General features: G+C 40.5%; 1 protein-coding gene across 1 annotated transcript in view; it reads right to left on the bottom strand.

Moving 5' to 3' along the window:
- The window catches only part of eys (EGF-like photoreceptor maintenance factor), a 209,318-nt gene that overhangs the window by 44,346 nt on the left and 142,091 nt on the right, over positions 1-22,881 (bottom strand). Inside the window, exons 41-42 of the mRNA XM_086093363.1 lie at positions 18,785-18,935; positions 1,818-1,926 (exon numbers count right to left, since the gene is read on the bottom strand). Coding sequence (XP_085949489.1) covers positions 1,818-1,926; positions 18,785-18,935 — 260 coding nt within the window. The remainder of the gene's footprint in view (positions 1-1,817; positions 1,927-18,784; positions 18,936-22,881) is intronic.

Raw genomic sequence — 22,881 nt, 5'->3', positions numbered from 1 at the left:
CTTTGTGAACAAGTCATTGCTACGTATTTTCTGTCTCAGCAAAAGAAAAAAAATGAGGCATTCACTGACGATAAACATCTTTATAGACAAACAGACCATTGTGGGAATTGATGCGCTACACTGAATGGAATATTGCGAAGCTGAACTGTGTGAACATGTCACATTGGAGTTTGTATGACTGTGACGTTCCTCCAAAATATCATTCATCATGACTTGATGATGGCGTTTCCGGCGAGGTGCAATGGAGGGAGGCATTAAGGCGCATGGCCAAATAATCTTTTGAGATGTTGGCTTATTGCCATCAGATTTCATTGACACAACAAATGCACCACTTGACAGCTTATAAAGTCGACTCAAGTTCACAGTTTCACGGTGAAAAAAAGACTTCCTTGCACTGCTGCCATTCACTAATTTAATTGACCACACCAACTTCAACAGTGCCGGTTTTTAAAACACTTTTCTCAATGCTTTGTTTTCACTGTATATAATACATTTAGCTTCCAAGATATAGAATTCATTCATTCCCTGAACTGTTTACCCTCGCCAGGGTCATGGGTGTGCTGTAGCCTATCTTAGCTGTTTTTCGGGCGAGAGGCGGGGTACACCCTGAAATGGTTGCCAGCCAATCACAGGGCACAACTAGACCAACAATCATTCACACTCACATTCACACCTACAATTTAGAATCTTCAATTAACCTACCATGCATATTTTATTTGCACATTTCAATGGGAAAATATGATTTGAGATACAAGCCTTTTGAGTTAAAAGCATAGTCACTGTTTTAAAGAAACTTGTATCTTAAGAAACCACCGTACATTAACATACCTGTATTGTATCATGTAAATGGTATTAACATGGAAGAAAAAAATCCTCAAATTAGAAAACCATAAATCACATTAAGGGTGGTGCAGCATATTGAGCCTGTGGGAAGGTCGAGCTCCTTTATGTGTCTTTAAAAAGGAAAAAATATATATTCATCTAAAATTAAATGTGAGTGCTGTTAATCAAACTAATGAGGCAGACCAGCTAGATGAGCAGGTAAAAATCAGCCTGGTGCTACTTCCATTGCTTGTCAAAAATTTTGTCACAGCTAAACGTTAATACAGGGTAGCATAATAATGTGCGGCCATCATAGAATAGCGTTCTTGCTTTAATGATGCCTTTCCCAGCAGTCATTTTGAAACAGCTCAACAGTCAATAATATAGTTTGAAATATGAAATACAGTTCCATTTCTTGTAGCTTTTGGATATATATACAGTACATGCACTTGTGGGGACTGGTGGCTAGTTGTAATTTACAATTAACAAAATGGCCTGGAGTCCATAAGTTGCTTCATGTTCCAAATACAAATTGCTCTGAATTTGAAAAGAACAATGTTGTGTTTCTGTAACTAATGTCCAACATGAAACACTAATACCACCTAATGGCAGACAAATTACCACAACACAAATCTGACCCAATGTTTCACATTAATTTTAACTGTGTAGTATGCTATTTAATTTCAAATAACTACAAAGTACTTACTATAAAATGTATATATCAATGAACTAAAATATACAATCACATTTGGATTTGGTAACCATATTTGTCCACTTTTATGTTAATTAACAAGTATGAAAAATATAATGAAAAGATAATTAAATACGTTGGAACTTTGGGCCACAATGAAAAATCTTGAACATCCTGTCTATTTTACTAAACATATTATACACAACGTATTAACCATTTTTAAAATTGTACATGAGCAATGCCAATGAATAAAAACACCTAAGTGTTCGTTCAAGGGGTGGAATTTACAGGCAGGTCATGTTACCTCTGACACGGGCAGTGACACAGACTCCTGAAGACGATGTGCCGGGCCATTATTTACTGCTATTTCAATCATACATGACCCTGCTTGTTTGCCGCTGGGCAGATTGTATCTGTTAAAAGGAGAGAGAGAGAGAGAGAGAGAGAGTAAGCGAAGAAGCGTCTCATCAGACCGCGCTCAACCAACAATATCGAACAATAAATCCAGCAAAGCATGAAAATATTATGCAGAGATAGACAGAGCAGATGCAGTAATGCAGCTACTAATGTGACCATTGAGACTACGCTGTAAACTCGCTATGTATACATTACACAGTAGTTTACGACAAACTTTATGCACTGCTGGATTGGGTATAGGAAGCAATGGTGCATTTGGAGCCCAAGCTGTAACCGAAAGCCAAGGATGGGCAAACCAAAGCAGGCTACAGCTTCCGTAGCTTTGTTTTTATAATAAGGCCAAAAATAACGGTTATTTCTAGCGTTATGATGATGTTGAGATATAACAGTGTTTTACAAGATCATCATGTACTATACAAAAAATGTTATCACCACACAATAAAAGAAAAGCACAGCGCTCATTATGTCATCCGGGATTAATTAATGATAAAAAATGGGGTCACGAAGCAGATATACATTATAAAGCTAATGAGTCTGAGGATGATTTTATAATTTGACCCTCTCTTGGCATCTCAAGGGAAATGTACATTTGTACCAGTCATTAATGTTGCAGTCACAATGTTAAGTAGCTGGTCTACTTGTGTCTTAAGGCAGCTTTGGCAAAGTCAAGCGATTTCCGCTCTCCGATTCATCATTTGTACATAATATGCAATAAGAGCGGTGTGCATTATATATGAGATTCTACAAGCGATGCCACACACATTTAAAAAAAGCTTCTGCTCGGGAGTAATGCGTCATTGTTCTGCACTGTGTATTCCTAGTTTGTCTGATAACACAAGTCAATTATTAAAGAAGAATAAGTCATTTAACATACGCCTTTTGTAAAATAGGAAAAAAAAGCAGACTGCATAAATGTCATTTCCATGGCAACCCCTGATCACCGACGTCGCTAATCTATTATGATGAAGGAACAGCCAGGACACCTCTGATGTCATTACAATTTAGAGTTGAGTGCCATGTATGTACAAGAACAGTACATGTTTATTTTAAGACATAATGGGAAAATACATTTACAATATAGACAAGGTTTTCACGTTTAAATTCCTGGCAGCATGGTCGGATAGTGGTTAGCTTGTCTGTCTTAGATTCACTTGGCTTGTGTGGGCTACCCGTTTGATACCAACATCTGTTAGGTTGGTTTCTCAGGAACAGTAGTAATCTTCCCGGGTCAATTTGACCCAAGCTATAAAAATGCATCCCAATAAACATTATCAACCCATTTCATTGCAATTATTTTAAATGAACCATTTTTACCAACTAAAATTTCATCATGAAATACTACCATTTGTAGTTGTTTAACTTTGAAGGTTGATCCAGGCCATATTTAGTGTTCCAAAAGTGTTCTGATAATGAAATATAGCTTATAAAAATGTCAAAATGAATCATTTTAATTGTCAGTTAACTAATTTGTAGTTCTTAAACTTTAAAATGGGTCAATTTGACCCGGCCTGTGTTTAATTTGACAAAAAGATTCCGATAAACAATTAACATTTAATTGAAAATCCGTCAGTCAACCATTTTAATTGTCTATTGATTACATTTTTTTTTAAATACTTTTCTATATTCTTATGAGTCAATTTGAACCGTTATGTTTAACATTGCAAAACCAACACAATAAACATTGTTATAGCTTATAATTAACTGTTTTCATTGAACATATGTCAAACTTTCTGTTAAGGTGAAGTTTCATAGCAAAAACAAACAAACAGAAACAAACAAACAAACAAACAAAGGACCACATATTCAAAAGGGTTACCATGTCGGTCACACCTGGATTAACGAAATAATAACAATAAATTTGATAATGATGATGCAATAATCAGATACCACATGTATGGGATGACATGAATGCTTTGAGCAAGCTTTTTTTTTCTTTTCATAATCTCTTCTTGCAGAAAATAGTCCAATACTTGGGAATATTTAGCCTTTTAAATAAAAACAAAATCAGAGCATATTTTTTCATTATCACATTATGATGAATAAAATCCCACTGCCTTCAATCACAGTAGACGTTCTTGTTATATATAATATTAAATGAATATAATAAAGAACATTTGTACCAAAAGGTTGCATGTTTACAACCATTGGTGGTGAAGTGCTTCACACAGCAACCTTTTATTTCCCACTTAATGCACTCCTCATAGTCACCCTGGGATGTCTTCTCGGGACATTAAATGGATCGTAACTGGACTGTTGAGATTGTCTTAGAAGATGTTTTGCCATTTATCCATGCAGGCTTCATTGGTTCATGCACATAAGCTAGCTAGGGCCTCAACCAAGAATGGGAACTTTTTGTAGGGACGCAAACAATAACTTGGTCGTTATTAATATTTCATTAAGTTGTAAAACAAGGACCGTTTTTCCCCATGAACTCCTAATGTCCAATATCTTACTTACGTCACCTCTGTTAACCTTGTTAGTGCAATTAATTTCAATCAAGTAATTTACTTGATTGCTGAAGGGGGAGTCCAGCAGCAAAATAATATTTCCAGGAGCAAGTACTCTTTACAACTACTGCTAATTCTTATTATTCCCAGTCCAAACTGTTGTTCAATAAAAAAACATATGCTTTAATAATGACATGGCAACAATCAGACCATCTCTTGTTAAATTTGTTTTTTTTTAAATGTTGATTTGCAGGCCACCACACATATTACAACTAAAGGTAAAGTTAATCAGAGTCAGGAAATTCATAAGTATTTTTCTTGTCTACACATGTTGATGTATTGTGGCACATTGATGACCACATGCGTGAAAGATTTAAAAATAACGCAACCCACTGTTTGGACGTGCATGTAGTAATTGCTTCGGTGGAATAAATTAACAGAAAACACACAAGATTTATGTACGTTTGATCATTCGACCAGCACACTTTTTAGTCAACAGCTTGAAAGAAATAGTACTAATCTCCAACACTTAAAGGCACTTTCACATCCAAAATTCAAGCACATTTCCCACCTCGAAAAGGCAATTTGAGAATTTTCACAATCCATTAGGTACACAGCAAATCTGGTTCGAGCATTTTTCTTGATAGTATATTTTTGTATTGCGTCTGCTAATGCAGCCAAGATGTTCCCTGTGAGACCCAAAGAGCATGTTCACTAAGCAAACATGATGATACGACTTTACTCGTGAGCGCATTGGATGCTCCGCCACGCTAATCTACATTGGTCTTGCTCTAAGGCACAGATGACTATTCATGAAGATTACTTCTTTACATCATCTGGTAGCCACGTAGCCGAGAGGAATAGTTCCCCTGCAGGTGCTCACAACCCCCATCCTCCTCATCCTCCTCCTCATCATCATCACCATTATCCATGCAACTGCGTCATGCAAGCACGCACTCACTGGTCACATTAGGCAAACCTGCATAAACCAGTGATGTCAAATACAAGAGCTGTGCTGAATATTTATAAAGATACAGCAATATGCTTCATTTTGATTGCTCCGCTGTGATGTTTTTGTGTTATTTTGATGGAATGGTCATTTGCAGAATAAGTGGTTTTACAATATGAATTATGAGTGAGGCCATCTCCCTTGCAACGAGACGTTTTTGGCGTGCCGGGTGGGACAATTTGACACAGACTTACATTTATTCTTGTTACCACCCTTTTACCTTCCGCCCACACGTACAAGTTTTAGAGTTCTGTTGTAATGTCTTTGGATTTATGTGCTGAGGTTTTTTTTCCAGGTTCATACTGTGCCTTGTTTATTTCCCCTTCCCCTTCTGTATATTTTTTTCTCAGAAACTCGGGCGCTGAAAGGTGACCCACCTGCCTTCCAGTTCTGTCTCCTGTTAGCTATTGTTGTTTTTATGTTTCTTGGATGGGTTGTAACTAAGGGAATCATCGTCTTAGGGATCAATAAAGTAATCTGACAAGACCCTGAATAGATCAATATTAGTTATTGTAGAGATGTGTGAAGGATGAACAACAAAATACCTTGCTTACAGTGCCAATCAAAAGTGAGTGTTATCATCTCTGTAAATGCAAAATTTGCGCTACAGCTTTTTTAGTGGATATAATGCAGCTGTTCCTAATGTTGTGGCCTATGAGTGTCGAAATACAACACCGACAAAGACACGATTACTCAAACAAAAGAGAAAAAGGCATGTCATTTCCTCCCTCGTGCACCATTCGGCGCTCTGTCTCGCAGGACCGACACTAGCGCCACTTGAGGTAAACAAACACATATGTATGAATATTTCATTTTCTCTAAGTACACACAAGCACAATATGGCGGTGATTATTTACACTCATTACTTATGCATTACTTCATCTGGCTAATTCTCTAATCATACCTTGTTGTTTTTTGTCATCTCAGACATCCTCATTTGGACTCTGCTACGTGACTAATTCACTGCAATCGAGACTCTTTGAATGTAAAATAAAATCTGTTGTTTGGGGATTGCATTTGAATATTTTGGCCACTGCACCTTGACACAAAAGTATGTATTAAAGTTGTCAAAACAATTCTTCCTCTACACGCCTCCTTCACGGTGCCCCCCAGATAATTAATGATGAGATTGGATCATTAAAATGTTATCATTGCATAAAACATCCGAAGGCTTTGGCGACAGATGGCAGTAAAACGCTGCTCACTAACTCTTTGCAACACTTCCCAGCAGCTGATGAAGGCTTATTATTCTAATCATATTTCATAACCTTACAAGAAGCACACCATAATGTGGAACCTGTTAGTGGTGAATTCATAATTTGCAGCTCACTTAGCACCTCGTTCTGTCTGTGGGTAGAGCGACTGCGCTCAGTGGCGTTTCATACCTGCGAGCAGGGAGTGTAAATAGGTCACATGCATTAAATGTACAAGGAAGACACCCGGCACTTGTTACATTCCCTCACCAGATTTGACTCCTATTAATGTTTGAATTAAATCACAACTGAGTTCTTACAATACTGGCATACTATCGACTTCAGTTGCACTCAAACTTCATCGGCATGCAGACTAAATCCTTCACTGAGCGTTCTGGTGCAGTGACGCCATCTTATTGCTGCACTGCTGCGTTTTGGTATTTGTATGTGTACAATGTACTGCGTGTGGTTATTATTTTGTTCTGTTCCTACTACAGCTACTCTTGAAATGCCCCTGATAGTTACTTTGTAGAATTATACTTCTATGTACAGGTTACACCAAAATTTCAAAGAGAGTGTCTTTTTATACCACTATAGGCAATTACAGTTGACTGCCTACAGGATGCATTAGTGAGCAAGAATTGACAAGACGTAAACAGCACACACATTTTATTGAAAAATAGTACTCAATAAAGTCACTAAAAAAACAAAAAACAACTACACATTATAGAGCACTTCAGAAAGGTGAACTCTGGTATTGAACGTAGTGAAATGTGAGCATTCAAATTAATATTCATGTCTGAGGGAGTGACATCATTGTTTTCAGCACACTCGTGTGTTAATAAACAGCAAGGGGGAAGGAGAAAGATTGCAGTCATTATTTTGATTTTGTGTCAGCTAAAAACAAGGTTTGTTGCACACTGTGTTCTGTCAAAAGTGTTATCTACGCAGCTTCAATAACACTATGATAAAAAAAAATAAAAAAATAAAAAAGGATTATGGGGCAGTATTCATTCAGTCACACTAACTTGTGTGACTGCAGGAGGTCCCCAAATGTAATCGCTCTATTTATAAACAATGTACATTAGAATTGTTCATTTTGACCATTACAACATTAATAGATATATATGTTAAGGAGTATTTTTGTTAAGTCAATAAAGTAATTTCTTTACTCGCGACTGCCACCTCTGGCCCAAAGAGTAACTGCAGCATGTGTGTCAGGCTCGTTCATAGTGCGTGTGCGGGTTCGTACACGATCTTAAAGCGACAGCCACAGTTGACAAACGAAGACATGACTTCAAATGAGGCAAGAACAACTCACACTTTACTATATAGGGAAGATAAAAGCTGATAGGTGCAGTCAGAGTAAAACAGTCAGGGCTCTTCGTACTCATCTGGGCATTGGTGGAGCATGCATGACGTAGAAAAAGCTTTAATATTACCTTTTTAAACGGCACAATGCACCTTTAAATGAAAAATAAGTAGCACATTTTTCAGTGTCATCCCAAAAAGATTCACTATTGATTAAAATTAAGAATAATTATGTTAATTCAGGCGGCACGTTAGCTGACTGGTTAGCACGTCTGCCTCCCAGTGCAGAGGACGTGAGATCAAGTCTGGTCTTTGGCCTTCCTGGGTGGAGTTTGCATGTTCTCCCCGTGCTTGCGTGGCTTTTCTCCGGGTACTCCGGTTTCCTCCCACATTCCAAAGACATGCATGGCAGGTTAATTGAACTCTTTAAGTTGTCCATGGGTGTGATTGTGAGTGTGAATGGTTGTTCGTCTCTGTGTGCCTTGCGATTGGCTGGCAACCAGTTCGGGGTGTACCCCGCCCACTGCCCGAAGCCAGCTGGGATAGGCTCCAACGGCCCCGTGACCCTTAATAGGACAAGTGGTTAAGAAAATGGATGGATGGATAGATATGTTAGTTCAAAAATGTTGCTGTCTAATTTTAATCAAAGCGAACTTTGTTCATTAAGTATTAAAAACACACTTCCAATTAAGTTGCAAAACCAGGTGTTATTTTTATGTTAAGCAGGTTTGTTGGTATCTGCAAAATATAACTAATAAAGTATCTTGTAATCTAACTTAAAGCAAGTAATCAGTAAAGTAACTAAGTTACTTTTTCAAGGTAACTGAGGCAAAACACTGACGCTAAAACAGAAATAATGAGCACATTAGAAAGCAATTTGACCGAAAACTTCACAATGTGTATTTAATCTAAAGTTGTGCTTATAGGTTTACATAACCTGTCAAAAATTGTAAGATGTGTACCATACAAATGATGCCACGGTATATAAACTTATTAGCACAACTTCATAGCGTAGCGCCAGCTCCTTAAAGTAACTCCTTCAGCATTCATGAAGTGATTAAAAGCCATTCGGACAATCCAAAAGATGGCTTGTGCCAATTGTTGTAGCTAGAAAAGGTAATCAATTGTCTTTTTCTAATTAAAACGCTGCATTGCGAAAGGAATGATCTGCCCATTATTCACTGGGGCACTAATTACAGTAGTGATTACTTTTTGACTTTCCTCTAATCCGGGTTTATGGTGGGGTTTGTTTATGTGGCGTTGTGTCACTTTGCAGGGTTGCAGTGGGTGCACATGCTGTATGATCCATCAAGTCATTCATTTTGTAGAATGTTCAAGGTCATGGGGAGACTGGACAGGTCAATAACACGATAGCAGGCTTATTGCTTGTGTCAGGTTAGTTTCTGGGTGGTGGCGGCAGTTGGAAAGAGAAAATGAAAACTCCACTCACGATGGCCACAGCTTGAGAGAGATTTGAAAATATACAAACAAACAATGATGTAGCATTGAACATCACTCCATTTACAGGACTAATGTCAGATGGGATTTTAAAAAGTCAATGAACTGGAATTTGGGCCTGCCCACTCAGATGAGACTCTGAAACTGAACGAGGTGGTGGGGGGTAGTTGTGGGCGGAGACATGTCGTAACATGTTTTTCCGAACTGGCCTTGAATGCATCAAAAACTGTCACCTGCAAAAAGACAGCAGATGAGCTGCCCGCATTTTTCCAAATAAATAATGGAAGCTGTAACCTGTTGATATTGCAGACAATTTATGGCAATTTAAAATGGATTACAGAATAATTTGGAGTCTTGTAGTTATTGTCAAAAGTGGGCAAAGATTGGACTCTAATGTTCAGTATGAAGTTATCATCGCTCACAACCATATCAAATCAAGTTATGATAATTTTAATACACATTCATACACAGTCATCATAAAAAACATTTTGATTGCAAAAATGCCATGTTTTCAAATACAAGTTTGTGTAGTGAGTACATTTAATGTTAATATTTTCTTGTTCATACTGTATTTCAATATACATATGGTCACCCGTCACAGGTGAAATTCAACTATACTTGGTGGGTATTAGTTAATTTCAAGCCCTGGTAAAGGGGTATGTGGATATTGTTTTATGTTGGTAATGTTATTTTGTTGACACACTGAAAAGGTACTTAAACTTGATACTTGACTTGTGGATGGATAACAGTAGAGTGTGTAATGCAGTAAGGGAGGGAGCCGATTCCATATTTTTTATTATTTTCTAGATTATGGCCACTATTATTTTCACTGCTACCACAATTTCGGTTTTCATCTTTCAAAAGGGTCAGTAAAAATCCCAAAATTGTTCTTTTGTCATACAACATATTGTACCATATGCTATGACATTGTTGGTAAACATCTTAATGAAGATGTGCCAGAGGTTGCAGACATTAGTCCAATTTGGATACAAACAATACACCTGAATAAAAACTTACACCAAATTGAGCACAAAAATTTCCATCACAGAAAGTGATATACAAAAGTTAAACTGGATGTGACGGATATTCTCTGCAGAGAGACAAAAAAGAGAAAAATGGCATACATTTGAGAAATGACTTGCCAGGTTCCTACAGTTCACCATCCTACAAAAAACTGTTGTGCAGACGGATGTATTGTCCATATTGCTCTTCAACTGTGCCAATACAAACAACGCTAATGTTAAACACGGTTTTCCAAACATACAAGTCAACCGACTCCTAAAAAGCACCCAAAACGCTGACTGGCCAAAAAACAAACACAGGGAAAGTGTACCATTATGAATAGCGTTGCCAACAACAAAAATGTCCTCCTTCAATGAAAAATTACACTGGCTCCCTTGTGCACACTCTATGTTGCGCAATAATAATGTTGTGCAGTGGTGGCCTTTTGTCTTGGCTCCTGTAACGTTCTATTAGAGCTCTACAAATCAAAAGTGCTGGGGAAATGCAATGGCACACTCCCAGAGAGAGAGAGAGAGAGAGAGAGAGAGAGAGAGAGAGAGAGAGAGAGGCTATTCATGGCTATTGTGTGTGCATTTCAAATCTCCTGATTATCTGCTCATTATGTATTCTTTCATGGTATACAACATGTATTGTAGGACTATTTCAGTCTGAATATGTTGTTGATAATGCACACAAATTAAACACAAGTAGAAAAAAAAGATAACCGATTCAATCACACAAGATGGAGGAATATGTCTATTTAAATAACTTTTTTTGTGACTGTATATTCAAAGAAAAAATAGGCTATTCGCGATCAGGAGTTTTGGGGTCAATCAGCAAGTTTGAAAAAAAGAATACTTGATCACTGATTCGATCAGAAGATGGAGACATTTAGACAACTTGTATATTTACTCTACAGCCACCCTCTGCCATATCGAAAATACATGTATAATTGACTACCTTTGCAATACATTGGAAAAATAATACATTAAAATAATAAAGAGATGTTTAAACTAAATATATAATACACATACTATAGCTAGAATTTTCATCTGACATAAAGAATATTTTTAATAATTTTTTTTTTTGAGTTTTTACCAGTCAAAAAAGAAAAGAAATACACAAACACTATTACTTTGTGATTGAATGGTTGAGGAAGCAGAGGTTTTCTGCTCCTACAAAAAAATATATATAAAAAAATACCATGACAAGGAAAAAAACAGATAAGCTTCCGGGCTAAAATATATACTATGGCATCAAAGAACTACTCCGGCGTAAATCTTGCTGTAATGTTTTATTTCACAAATCCGGTCAATGACGTTAATGATTGATTGCACAAATTATGACATTACAGTTGATTACAGATTTTGCATTAAGTGCAAATAATCGACCAATCTTGGTTACAATACTTTCCTGCATGTATAACAATTTTAGCAGAAACGAAAGGACAAAGAGATTTATTCAAGTACAGCCCCGTGCCAAATTCTTGACTGAAAAAGCAGAATTGCCAGAGATTTTGGGGAGCGCAACAACAATTTTAGAAAATGTGTTTTTGCATCAAAACTGTGTTGATAGAGTAGAAGGAAGATTGCAGAGCTCAGAGCAGGTGCAACAGCTGTGCAGATCACTCACCAGAGGGCTTTTAATGTCATTTAAATAGACCCTCCACGTTGTTTAATGTGTTGATTTGCACTCATCCTTCCAACCACTTGTGGGAGCAATTATGTCATTATAAAAACTGCAGCGCATAACAGCTCAACATGGATCAACAAAGAAAGGGTAAAGCCTTTTTCTTTGCAGCGCTTGCTGGGATGTTGATCCAACACATTCCCATTTAAATGCCAGAAAAGGTAGACTTATTTAGTCATTCTTTTGGCAGCACATGCCATTTCTGATCCACAGACAGGCCATAGCAGGTAGTGTGTGTGTGTTTTTAAATTTTTTTGTAATGAGTTTGGATGAATGGCAACATTTTATAAGAGTCGGAGAGAACAATCCTACAACAACATTGATGATATGTGGGTATATAGCACTATATTAGGGATGCATTCAAGCCAGAGAAAATGGATGGATGATTGTGAAGCTGGCTGGTTTTCAATGTACGCTATACTCTGAATTTTATTTTTTTTATTTTTTTACTGACACATTTACATGGTGATACCTTGCTATTCCTCACAGCTGTCATAAGAAACGGATCAACGTGTGTGTGCAAATGTATTTGTAGCGTTTGTGAACGCATGCAGCAACCATGAAGTTGGCATGTACTTGAATAATGAGTCATGATTCTACACCACAACGGAACCAAATTCAAATCTGCTCAATTTTACATAAGTTTGCCTTTCAAAGGCTATTGCATAACAAGAAAAAACGCTTGCCCATGTCACAGACTCATTTTGACATGTGCATAAAACAGTGGGGAAAAATATTATGATGGAAGGGGACCTTTAAAATAAAAGAGAAGCTGTGTGAGATCGAGCAATTAGTCATTTTATTATTTACAGTCAGAGGAGTATGAACTGTGTGTAAAAAAGCAGATTAACTCTGTGAGGCCATGCTAGAAAATCAGGTCGTCACCGCTCAAACATAACCGCATGATGCCATGTACTCATTTGCATATGAATACAACTGTTCCACGATTAAGGCTAAACGGAGACAGAGCACAGCGGCAGAGTCTCCCTCTTCTTCTCTGCATAAACTCAGACTAAAACTTTGTCATCACTTCTATCTGGATTAGCATATGGATATGCTTCAGAATCTGGTGAAACAAATCGGCTGCTGTATCGCTGAAAACAAAATTTCCCTTGTAATCTGATGACATCAGTCTATATTTGCTGCCTGCCGCTTTTAAGATTGAATACATTTGATTTGGTGCCCAGTGCAGGGCCCGCCATAGGTGATTTGGTGCCCTAAGCGAAAGTGTTGATTGTAGCCCCCCCCCCCCCCCCCACCAGACAGTCAACTACAAAAAATACAAATAAATAGCAAAAGTACAGTGCAATACAACTCTTTAGTGCAATTTGTGTTGACATTATTAACTACAAAATGTTTTCAAACTATGTACAATATATTTGTGTAAGATACATATAAAAAGTAATACAAATAATGAGGTCAATGACAAATGCTCATTTTGTTAACAATTGACGGGTAACTACGAAAATTGACGAAAATTAACAACATTTTTATGTTTATTTTTATAGACAATTCTGATTGACTGACATACATGCCTCTACCCTGGGCCCGTTTTTCCTCCTTCTCCTTTCAACCCTTTTTTTTCTGAGAGAGCTCAGTATTGTTCATTCGGTAATCTTACCGATTCGACATGTCATCATCATTGCTCTCTCTGTCTTTTTTGTCTTTTTTTTGTATATGCGTGAGTATGTGCATGTGTTTGTGTGTGTGTGCATATGTGCGTGCGTGTGAGTGTGTGCTCATTAATTCACCTAAAACCTATACTACTTCAGAATCCAGCTAGAGTCGTGAAGTTGTCATTAGACCCGAGGAAGGATCAAAGAAAAGAAAGAAAAGTGAAATCCAGCACCGACCAGACATCACTTACTACCCCCCGGGATACCAACGACCAGAAGAAGAAGCAGATTGTGTTTGAATTTCGGTAGATGCTGGTGTAGTGGATCTGGCATGCATGAAAACCTCCACCAAAGAGGGGAGCTGTCGACTCCGACCAGGACAGAGCAAGCCCAACCCCCAAGGGCCCCTCAGGCCGCGGCAGCGCCAAGGCACAACCCCGGGCCCCGCAGGGGCCACTGGCCGGAGAGCAAACCCAGGAGCCAGGAGCGCCCCCCCATCCCAACACAGCCCGCGCCCCAAGCCCAACGCAGCAGAACAGGGCACGACAGGTCCACCGGGCACTTCACCGGCCCACAGCCCCCGCTCCCCCCACGACCCCCCTACTATAATACAAATAAACAAAAATTGCCATTAATAACTCAAATGGTATGTTTTGTGTATCCTTTTACCATATTTAAGCCATATACTAGGGTGACTATAGTCCTATTTCCAAAAAAAGAGGACACTTGCCCCGGCATTGAAATTGTGGTACCAGTCGCAGTTACACAGTGTACTTCATCTTCTTTTTTTTTTTTTTTTTTTTTTTTTTTTTTTTTTTCTTTTTTTTTTCTTTTTTTTTTCTTTTTTTTTTTTTTTTTTTTTTTTTAAGAGCTCAGTATTGTTCATTCGGAAATGTCATCATCATTGCTCTTTTTTTTTTTTTTTTTTTTTTTTTTTTTTTTTTTTTTAAATATATATATATATATATATACACATATATACATACATATATACATATATACATACATACATACATACTTTTTTTTTTTTTTTTTTGTGTGTGTGGGTGAGTATGTGTGTGTGCGTGCGTGCGTGCGTGTGTTTGTTAGCTCACCAGAAAACCTATTAGAAAAAAAAATCTTATACCGTTCACCTAAATCGAACACCAGGAGACCCGAGGGGACCGAAGAAAACCAAGGAAGGTGAAATCCAGCACCGACCAGACACCCCCCACCAGAACTCCTCCCCAGCCCAAGAAACATCCAGACCCCAACAAATCCAAAAAAACATAAAGTCAGGGAGGCCTCAAGAGACCAACGGAGAGACCGAGAAAAGGAAGGAAGGACAGACGAAGCCGCGTGAGATCCGAGACACCAGCCTCCACCGATTCAATAACCCTGAGGAGGAAACAGATTGTGTCTGAGTTTCGGTAGATGCTGGTGTGGTGGATCTGGCATGCATGAAAATCTCCACCAAAGAGGGGAGCCGTCGACCCCCGCCGGAACAGAGCAAGCGCAACACCTCAGGGCCCCCCAGGCCGCGGCAGCGCCAAAGGACGACCCCCGGGCCCCACCAGGGCCACCGGCCGGAGAGCAAACCCAGGAGCAGGAGCGCCCCCCGCCCCAACACGGCCCGCGCCCCCGGCCCAACGCAGCAGGACGGGGCACTGCAGGCCCACCAGGCACCCCACCGGCCCCCAACCCCCGCCCCCCCCACCACCCCCCCGCCCCCCATCCACCCCCCGCCACCCACCCCAACCCAGCCCCAGCCGCCCCCATGCCCCCAATCCCCCAGACACCCCCCACCCCCAGCACCCCCCCACCCCGCAACCCCCACCACCGCCCCCCCCCAACAAAGCCGCCCCCCCCCCCGACCCCACCCCGACCAACCGGCAGCCCCCCAACCCCCGACCCCCAGCCCCCGGGGACCACCCGCACCCAGGCACCGGCGCCGAAGAGGGGCCGGACAGCGGAGCGGAGAGGGCAGCCGCGCCCACCCCACCCCCCGCCGTGTGGAAGGACGGAACACCGGGGGCAGAAGGGGGAGATGGGGGCACCGGAGGGCGGCCGACACCCCCGAACCCCAGGCCCAGCGGGGGAAGGCCCCGGTCGTCACCCCAGCGTTCTTTGTGAAAATTAACCCCTGTTACTGAGTCCGCCAGCTCGCGGACTGGCGAACTCTACCCCTAAACCGTGAATGTGACCCCACCCAGTGTATATACAAGTGTGTGTGTGTGGTGCATTAAAATTAGGAGCAGGTGAACCGGAGCCGATGGAAATGATATTCCCACGCTCCGATCCACCCGCCACCCAAGCATGTTGCTGAGTGTATGTGGTGCATTAAAAAAAATAGATAGGGCGGGGGGGGGGGGGGGGGGGGGGGGGCGGGTGGCGACACGGACAGGGGACCGCAGCACTGCTCTATACTGCGGCCCCCAACCGATGGCACCCCCACAAGCCCCCAAGCCCCCCCCCCCCCACCCACAAGTTGTGTGGTGTATTAAAATTGGAGGGGAGTTGTAGGGTGAAGACGGTGTTTCCACCCTACCCCACCCCCCAAAGTGTGTTATGTGCCCTATATGTCTATAAAAGTGTATTGTGCAAACCTAGTGTAGTGAGTTAAGAGGTGTGACCAGCGGGGCCCCCCCCAACCGGGCGGGGGCAGGAGGCGCACCGGCCCACCAAGCCCCCACCCACCCCACCAGGACCCCGGCGGGCATATGGGACCCGTCCGGCGGGGCGATAGGGCTCGCCCCCCGGATACTGGGTCCCGCCCGAGGTGTCAGGACGCCCACCGGAGCGGGGCGGGCACGACACCAAACCCCAGCCACCCCCGCCGGCCCCCATAGCACCGAGACCCGGGCCATGGATGGAGCCCCCGGCCCAGGGGAGGGGAAGGAAGGCGTACCGGGGAAGGGGAAGGGAGGAGGGAAGGGGACGACAAGAAGGGCAGGGGGCAGCGGCAGGGACGCAAGGAGAGGGGGAGAGGAGGAGGAAGGGCGACGAGGGAGAGGGGACAGGGAGGCGGAGGACGGGCGGGGAGAGGCGAGGAGGGAGAGGCAGCAAGGGGGAGGAAGGGGGAGGGGAGAGGGAACCACCGGGCACCCCGGCGGCCCACAGGCCCCGAACCGCGTCGCCGGGCCCAGAGCGACGGACCGCGCCGGAACGGCGCCGCCCCCGACACCAGGGAAAGCCCCGCAACGCAGCACCCCCCAAGAGACCCAGGGAACGGCCAAGACGCAGCCGCCACCCAGCAGCCAACAGAGGGGGAGACCCGCCCACTCCCCGCCAGGGGGGACAGCACCCACAGAATTAACCCACTGGCATGCCGTGAATCCGAATATCAACCCCTGGTGCCCATCGGAGGTGAATCCGCTCGATCCCGCTGGCAGCAGCCGGGTTCCTGACTATGGAAACACAACCATTAGTTACAAATTGCCTAATACAGAAACATCAATGCCAGTTATAACGCTGCTGTGGCTCTCGCTAACAGGCAGAATTAAAATCCAAGTTTAGGTTAAAAAATTCTATATACGTAGACCATGTTTCTTTAAATTTTGACATTTGGTTTTTATTTGAGGCAGATATTTTTTCCATTAAAACTTCATCTTCTAATAGTCACGCAACGCCAACCGGACATTTTCATGAATTTATAAAACCCCCGGACGCCCCCACAGGCTGTAAATGGTCTGTCCTCCCAAAAGAAAACACATTTGGTCACCCTACCATATACTATAAATGAATTGCCTTAATTTATTACCCTTTATAGCCTTGACAATCTCTTGAGTACAATTTATATTGTAAATAAACATTTTAACCTTGCCTGTTGCCTTTATAAATTCCTTAAAACAAAAAGAAACCATACAGAAATACAGATTCTTAGTCAATAAAACAGAATCTTGAGCAATAACATTGCTAAATATTTACCAAGGAGTGTTAGCACACTTCAGTGGACGAAAACGATAACTATGTACTCTATGCCGCAAATTACATAATGAACATGAAATATAGCAACATTAGTTAAACAATGAAACATTGCTCTAATTCGAACCTCGTTCCCTTCTCAGCCTGGTGCTAAAGAATCGTTCACTGAATTAGTTGTAAACATCAGATTTCTTGTGGCGCGCACACGTCTTCTCTGCACTTGGAAGACGGTGCTACTAACGGCACAGTACGTCGGTTACTTACGTCAGTTCCTGCCGGTTTATGAGACCTTTTCCTACCTTATCAGCTATATTATAATAGCACAATAAAACAACGCAATTCTGCAATACAAAAATGTAAAAACAAAAATAATAGCAGGGTCATTTACATATTTTATTTTTGAAAACCTGAGGGGGAAAAATAATTTGTATCTTTTTTTTTTGCCCTGCAATTTGGCACCCTTCCACTAGATGGCACCCTAGGCGCCCGCCTAGTTTGCCTATGCCCTGGGCCAGCTGTACAAGTCGTGACTGCAACACCTTCTTTCTACTACTACTAAAAGCGACATGAGAAAGAGCCAAACAAACATCTTACAATACAAGTGGACTTTAGAGACATTTAGCATTTTACTAAGACAGAGTCAAATGCTTAGAATCAAATGCTAGGACATAGCTGCTTTATACAAGTTAATAAACGGCAATAAAAATGCATGTTACTGTATCTTATGAAAGGAGTGAGCATCTTTTAACCTGAGGAATTAGAATTGAGCTTCTATATGAAGAAGAAAAAAAAAATTATATATATATATATATATATATATATATATATAATATTATATATTAGTGATGATTTCTCTGACAGTGTGGAACTGCCAATGTGGAGTAAACATTTTTGATGGGCGAGTACATTCAAAAGTATTTGCGAGTGTGTATGTATATATATATATATATATATATACATATATATATATATATATGTATATAAGTATTTGCGAGTGTGTATGTATATATATATATATATATATATATATATATATATATATATATATATATATATATATATATATATATACATACACACTCGCAAATACTTTTGAATATATATATATATATATATATATATATATATATATATATATATATATATATATATATTAACTGGCAGCCAAACATATCATCATGTGACATCAAATTAGTACGGTCATTGGTGAAGGAAGCGATTCTTACCGAACTGTCATTGACATCCATCTGTTATTGTTGATGATCTGGCTGGTGGCCACATTGAGAACATGTTCACTGCCACATCCAAGCTCAGCAGCAGGACTTCCATCTTGAAGGAACACATGAAGGAAGCTGCCACCAACCTTCTGCTCTCGGGCTGAAAAAGAAATCGAGTAATTAAAAGGCTATTTTCTTGTCAGTAAATGCCTAGACCTTGTAAAGTGATTCAAATTACTTGCATCATATGTTAATTTTCTCCTCTACCTGACCTTTACCAGAATTTCAAAGCAGTTATGGTTTGGTTTCAATTAACAAACCATACTTCTAAATCCTTGTGATACCAGAATCCATCTTGCAAATCTATCTCTAACCAAGCTATATTACAGAGAATGTACACATTTCTCTTTTCTTCTTCCTTTCCAGACTCATTTACATCATACCACAGTGGGAGAGTCTACGGCGGAGCAATACAGTGGGTGAGCTGACGGGCAACTGCAGAGCTCATCCCCAAACACAAGCTCAGCAACGTGAAGGAAAGACGACACACTCTAATGCTGCACATCTCCATACGAAGACATCAAAACGCTTTGCCACCGTGAGGAGCACGCTAATGCCGGAGGAACACTGCGCAAGAGGTCATAAGGCAACATCGAGGCAACATTAACAGTGTTGGCCACTTTGATTACATCATGACAGTGATGACTGAGCTAAAGCGCTTTTGAAGAATCGTGCTGGCCGTGGAGACTCAGGACAGCACGTCTTTGTAATACTCCTGCCATTCGTGATGAAGTGATGGCAGCAAGAAAGAATGGGAATGGATGACAGGAATTGGTGCAAAAGCTGAGCTTGTTGTTTCGAGCCTGCAAAGCTACTGATATGACAGCGCTCAACAATTCCTCCAGGATAAGGCCGGCATCCTGAAAATCCCCCATCTTTTTGTCACAGATAGGCTATGCTTAGCTTAATACTGGAGTCTGATAATGTTCTAAGCTGACTTGGAGGTCCTTCTCGTCAGAAGCTGAGACAGTGAGGCTCTTAACTGTGACATATTATCTGAACGGACCGCAGAAGGGAAATCATGTTCAGATAATCCACCGTCTTCTGTACGACTCCTCCTCTCTGATGAAATAGCACAAGAGAGATCTTAGCAAGGGAAATGGCCTTTAAAAGCACAATAACAACACAGTTATATGAAGTTATATCTTAAATAAACACGAGCCTTCTAATGATCTACAGCAGTGGTTCTTAGTCTTGTTGGAGGTACTTAACCCCACCGGTTTCCAATGTGCTTCACTGAACTCTTCTTTATTGAAAAATAAAATATGATTTGCATTGTGTTCTTAAATTCTTCATCTCTCTCTTTTTTTTCTTGTGCGTGCGTGTGCATGCGTGCATGTGAGTTTTTGCTCTTTAAAAAGACTTGTTATCCCATCAGGAGTCAGTTCTGACACGAAAGCGAATGGCCCCATACTTCCTACTTCCTTTCCTCCGTGACCGGGCGGGAGTCACATGACTACAGGGAATGCTTCCATTACACTTTTGCGAAATACTTCTATTTTGACACGTCTCAAAAACCACCTCATGAGAACGTAAAAACGTTTTTGCGATAATTGAGAGTTTTTTCAAAAATCATGTGTTTCCATTACCAGCTTGCTTTTGCGCAACTTGCCTTTTGCGCAAAACTGAGGGTAACGGAAACGCACATATTGTGATTTCTTTTTATCTTGCACTTGATAAATAATCCTAAAGCTAAAGCTAAAAACTGATAAAAACTAAAAGAGCTTTAAAATAATTCATAAAAACTTACAAATCCGCTCTTAATATATATTTAAAACTAACTGAATTTATAAAATTACAATTTATTTTTCTACCACTATGGGTATGTTAATTCATAAAGAAATATAAATACTGTAAGGCATATTCAATATACATTATGCATTTTATAAATGAAACAACAAAAAAGCTGGCTCTTTTTTAAGATGAGCCGGGCCAAAAGATAGCCGTTCCTTGATTTAGGTTGTGGCTTGCTTATAATGAGTGATGGTGGGTCTCGAACCACTGGTTTAAGTCGTCAATCTAATAAAATCATACTTTATTCCATGCATGTCCTCCACCCCAAAAAAGAAATACAATCCTCTTTTGGAGACCCAAAATATGGTCACCCCAACCCCAGTACATAATTTTGTAGTTGACACAATCATGTAGGTCAATGATCCTCTGAAGCACCAACAAACGTCCTTCGAAGACAAAGAACATGAGTCTCCGCTGGAAGCAGTTTTTCCGCTCCCACCATTATTCATCTGCCGACAAGTATTATTTACTGTGTCAACACTGCCCCATCTTTTTATTTTCCATTTTTCAACATTGAGGACATTGTTGCTGCCGTCCCCGTGGTCCTGTTACCTTGCACCAAGCTTAACGGAGCGTTCGTCCTTTTGGCGGATTCCGTCACCTGTTTTTTCCCTTCCACATTCTCCTGTCCTTGCCCTCTCTCTTCCCCACCTCAACACCTCGGCTTCCTCTGCGAGAGCTGACAATTGAAGTCCTGGGGGAAACATGCATGTTTGCTTCAGGGAAGAGGTGTAAAGAAAAAAAAAACGAGGAGAGTTAGAAGAAGCAGGTCTGACTGAGGGATTCTTTGCATTTCAGTGCATGTCTTTTGCTTCTCTTCTGATTAACTTTGTCTGTTTGATCTATGGAGTTTTTTCTCCAGTTACTATCCTCTGATGTGAGAATGATACCGTGCCATAAGCCAGGCAGAAAGCATTACTAGATAACAAGCAATGTGCCCTTGAAGTATACTTTCTGAACATCCATTTCTTTCCATGACAAGAATTGCTTGGCTTATGCATGTGGCAGAAGGTAAACAGTGTAGAAAAATATTAGACTGAACCAACAGAACTAAATATAATTAGGAATTACAGCTTCACTTCAGTCTTCAAACCTATTCTTGTGAGCAGAACGATGAAAGGATGGCATGTCATCAGTGCAGTCATTATTTTTCAGACTAATCTATGTGAGAATCTGTGACGACCGAGACGAGGGCTTGCTTAAAATCAAAGAAGCCAGATGACTGGTGGCAGCTGATAAATGAGGCGGTGAATCTTGACAGGGTGAAGGTGAAACAATTAGGCTGGTTTGACATGATGTAATTCACAGTGATCATATCTGATCGCAGTGAAGTTCTCCTCCTGGACCTTATAAGACGTAATTATCTGTAGTAATGTTAATTTTTATTTTTTTACTGATGATCCAAAATAAAAACATATTTTGAATGTAGAGTACACTAACTGAGAGTGAGTTGAACCTCCCATTGAGGGATGCCAATGAAAAAACAAACAAAAAAAAACGTCCGAGAACCACATCATCTGTAAGATTATTTTTCCATAAACTATATAGCCATATATAAAATAAAAGTGTGTCATATTATTTTGTCAACCCCATCACTGACAATGACCTACTGGCCCTGGTTAGACACTATTGCTTTCTAACCACACAAGGCCAGTGTGGATCTACCTTATTTTTAATTTGCAAAGTCATTCTCATACGTGTACATATACCGGTATAGTGTATAATTCTGTCCAAGCAAAAACAAAGCATGGCAAAGCATACTAATGCTCTCCTGTTCAGAAAGATATAAAGTTGCAAACATTGCACATACACGTGCATACGCCGTTGTACCATGTAAAAATGGAAGTGCTTGCTTTGTTATTTTTCTCAATTTAGCTGGATAAGTTTTGTCACGGCAGCATACTGACTTTTATTCTTAATGTGTCCTTTTTTTGTATTTGACAAATTAATTGATCGTATACTGCACATTTACTCTCACCACAAATATCCAGGCTGGTCTACCAATTTTATATACCATAGTAATAGGTGACACAGAGTCACCATGGCAACTGCAAAGTAACAATTAGTTTAACGTTGAAATAATTTTGGAGATTCGTATTATTTTAGGCTAAAGAAATACAAAATTAATAATTGTGCTTAAAGGCGGTATTAGGATTTGATCTGGAGCAGATTAATTAAGAGCTCCTTAGTTCTAATGTTTTAAGTAAAAGGTAATACAGTCAACACGCAGCCCTCTTGGAGGGAAAATGTCA

The sequence above is a fragment of the Leptonotus elevatus genome, chromosome 13 (genome assembly GCF_054856555.1).
Source record: "Leptonotus elevatus isolate MCC_2025b chromosome 13, RoL_Lele_1.0, whole genome shotgun sequence".
Taxonomy (NCBI): Eukaryota; Metazoa; Chordata; class Actinopteri; order Syngnathiformes; family Syngnathidae; genus Leptonotus; species Leptonotus elevatus.
This window is presented reverse-complemented; position numbering and strand designations above follow the sequence as displayed.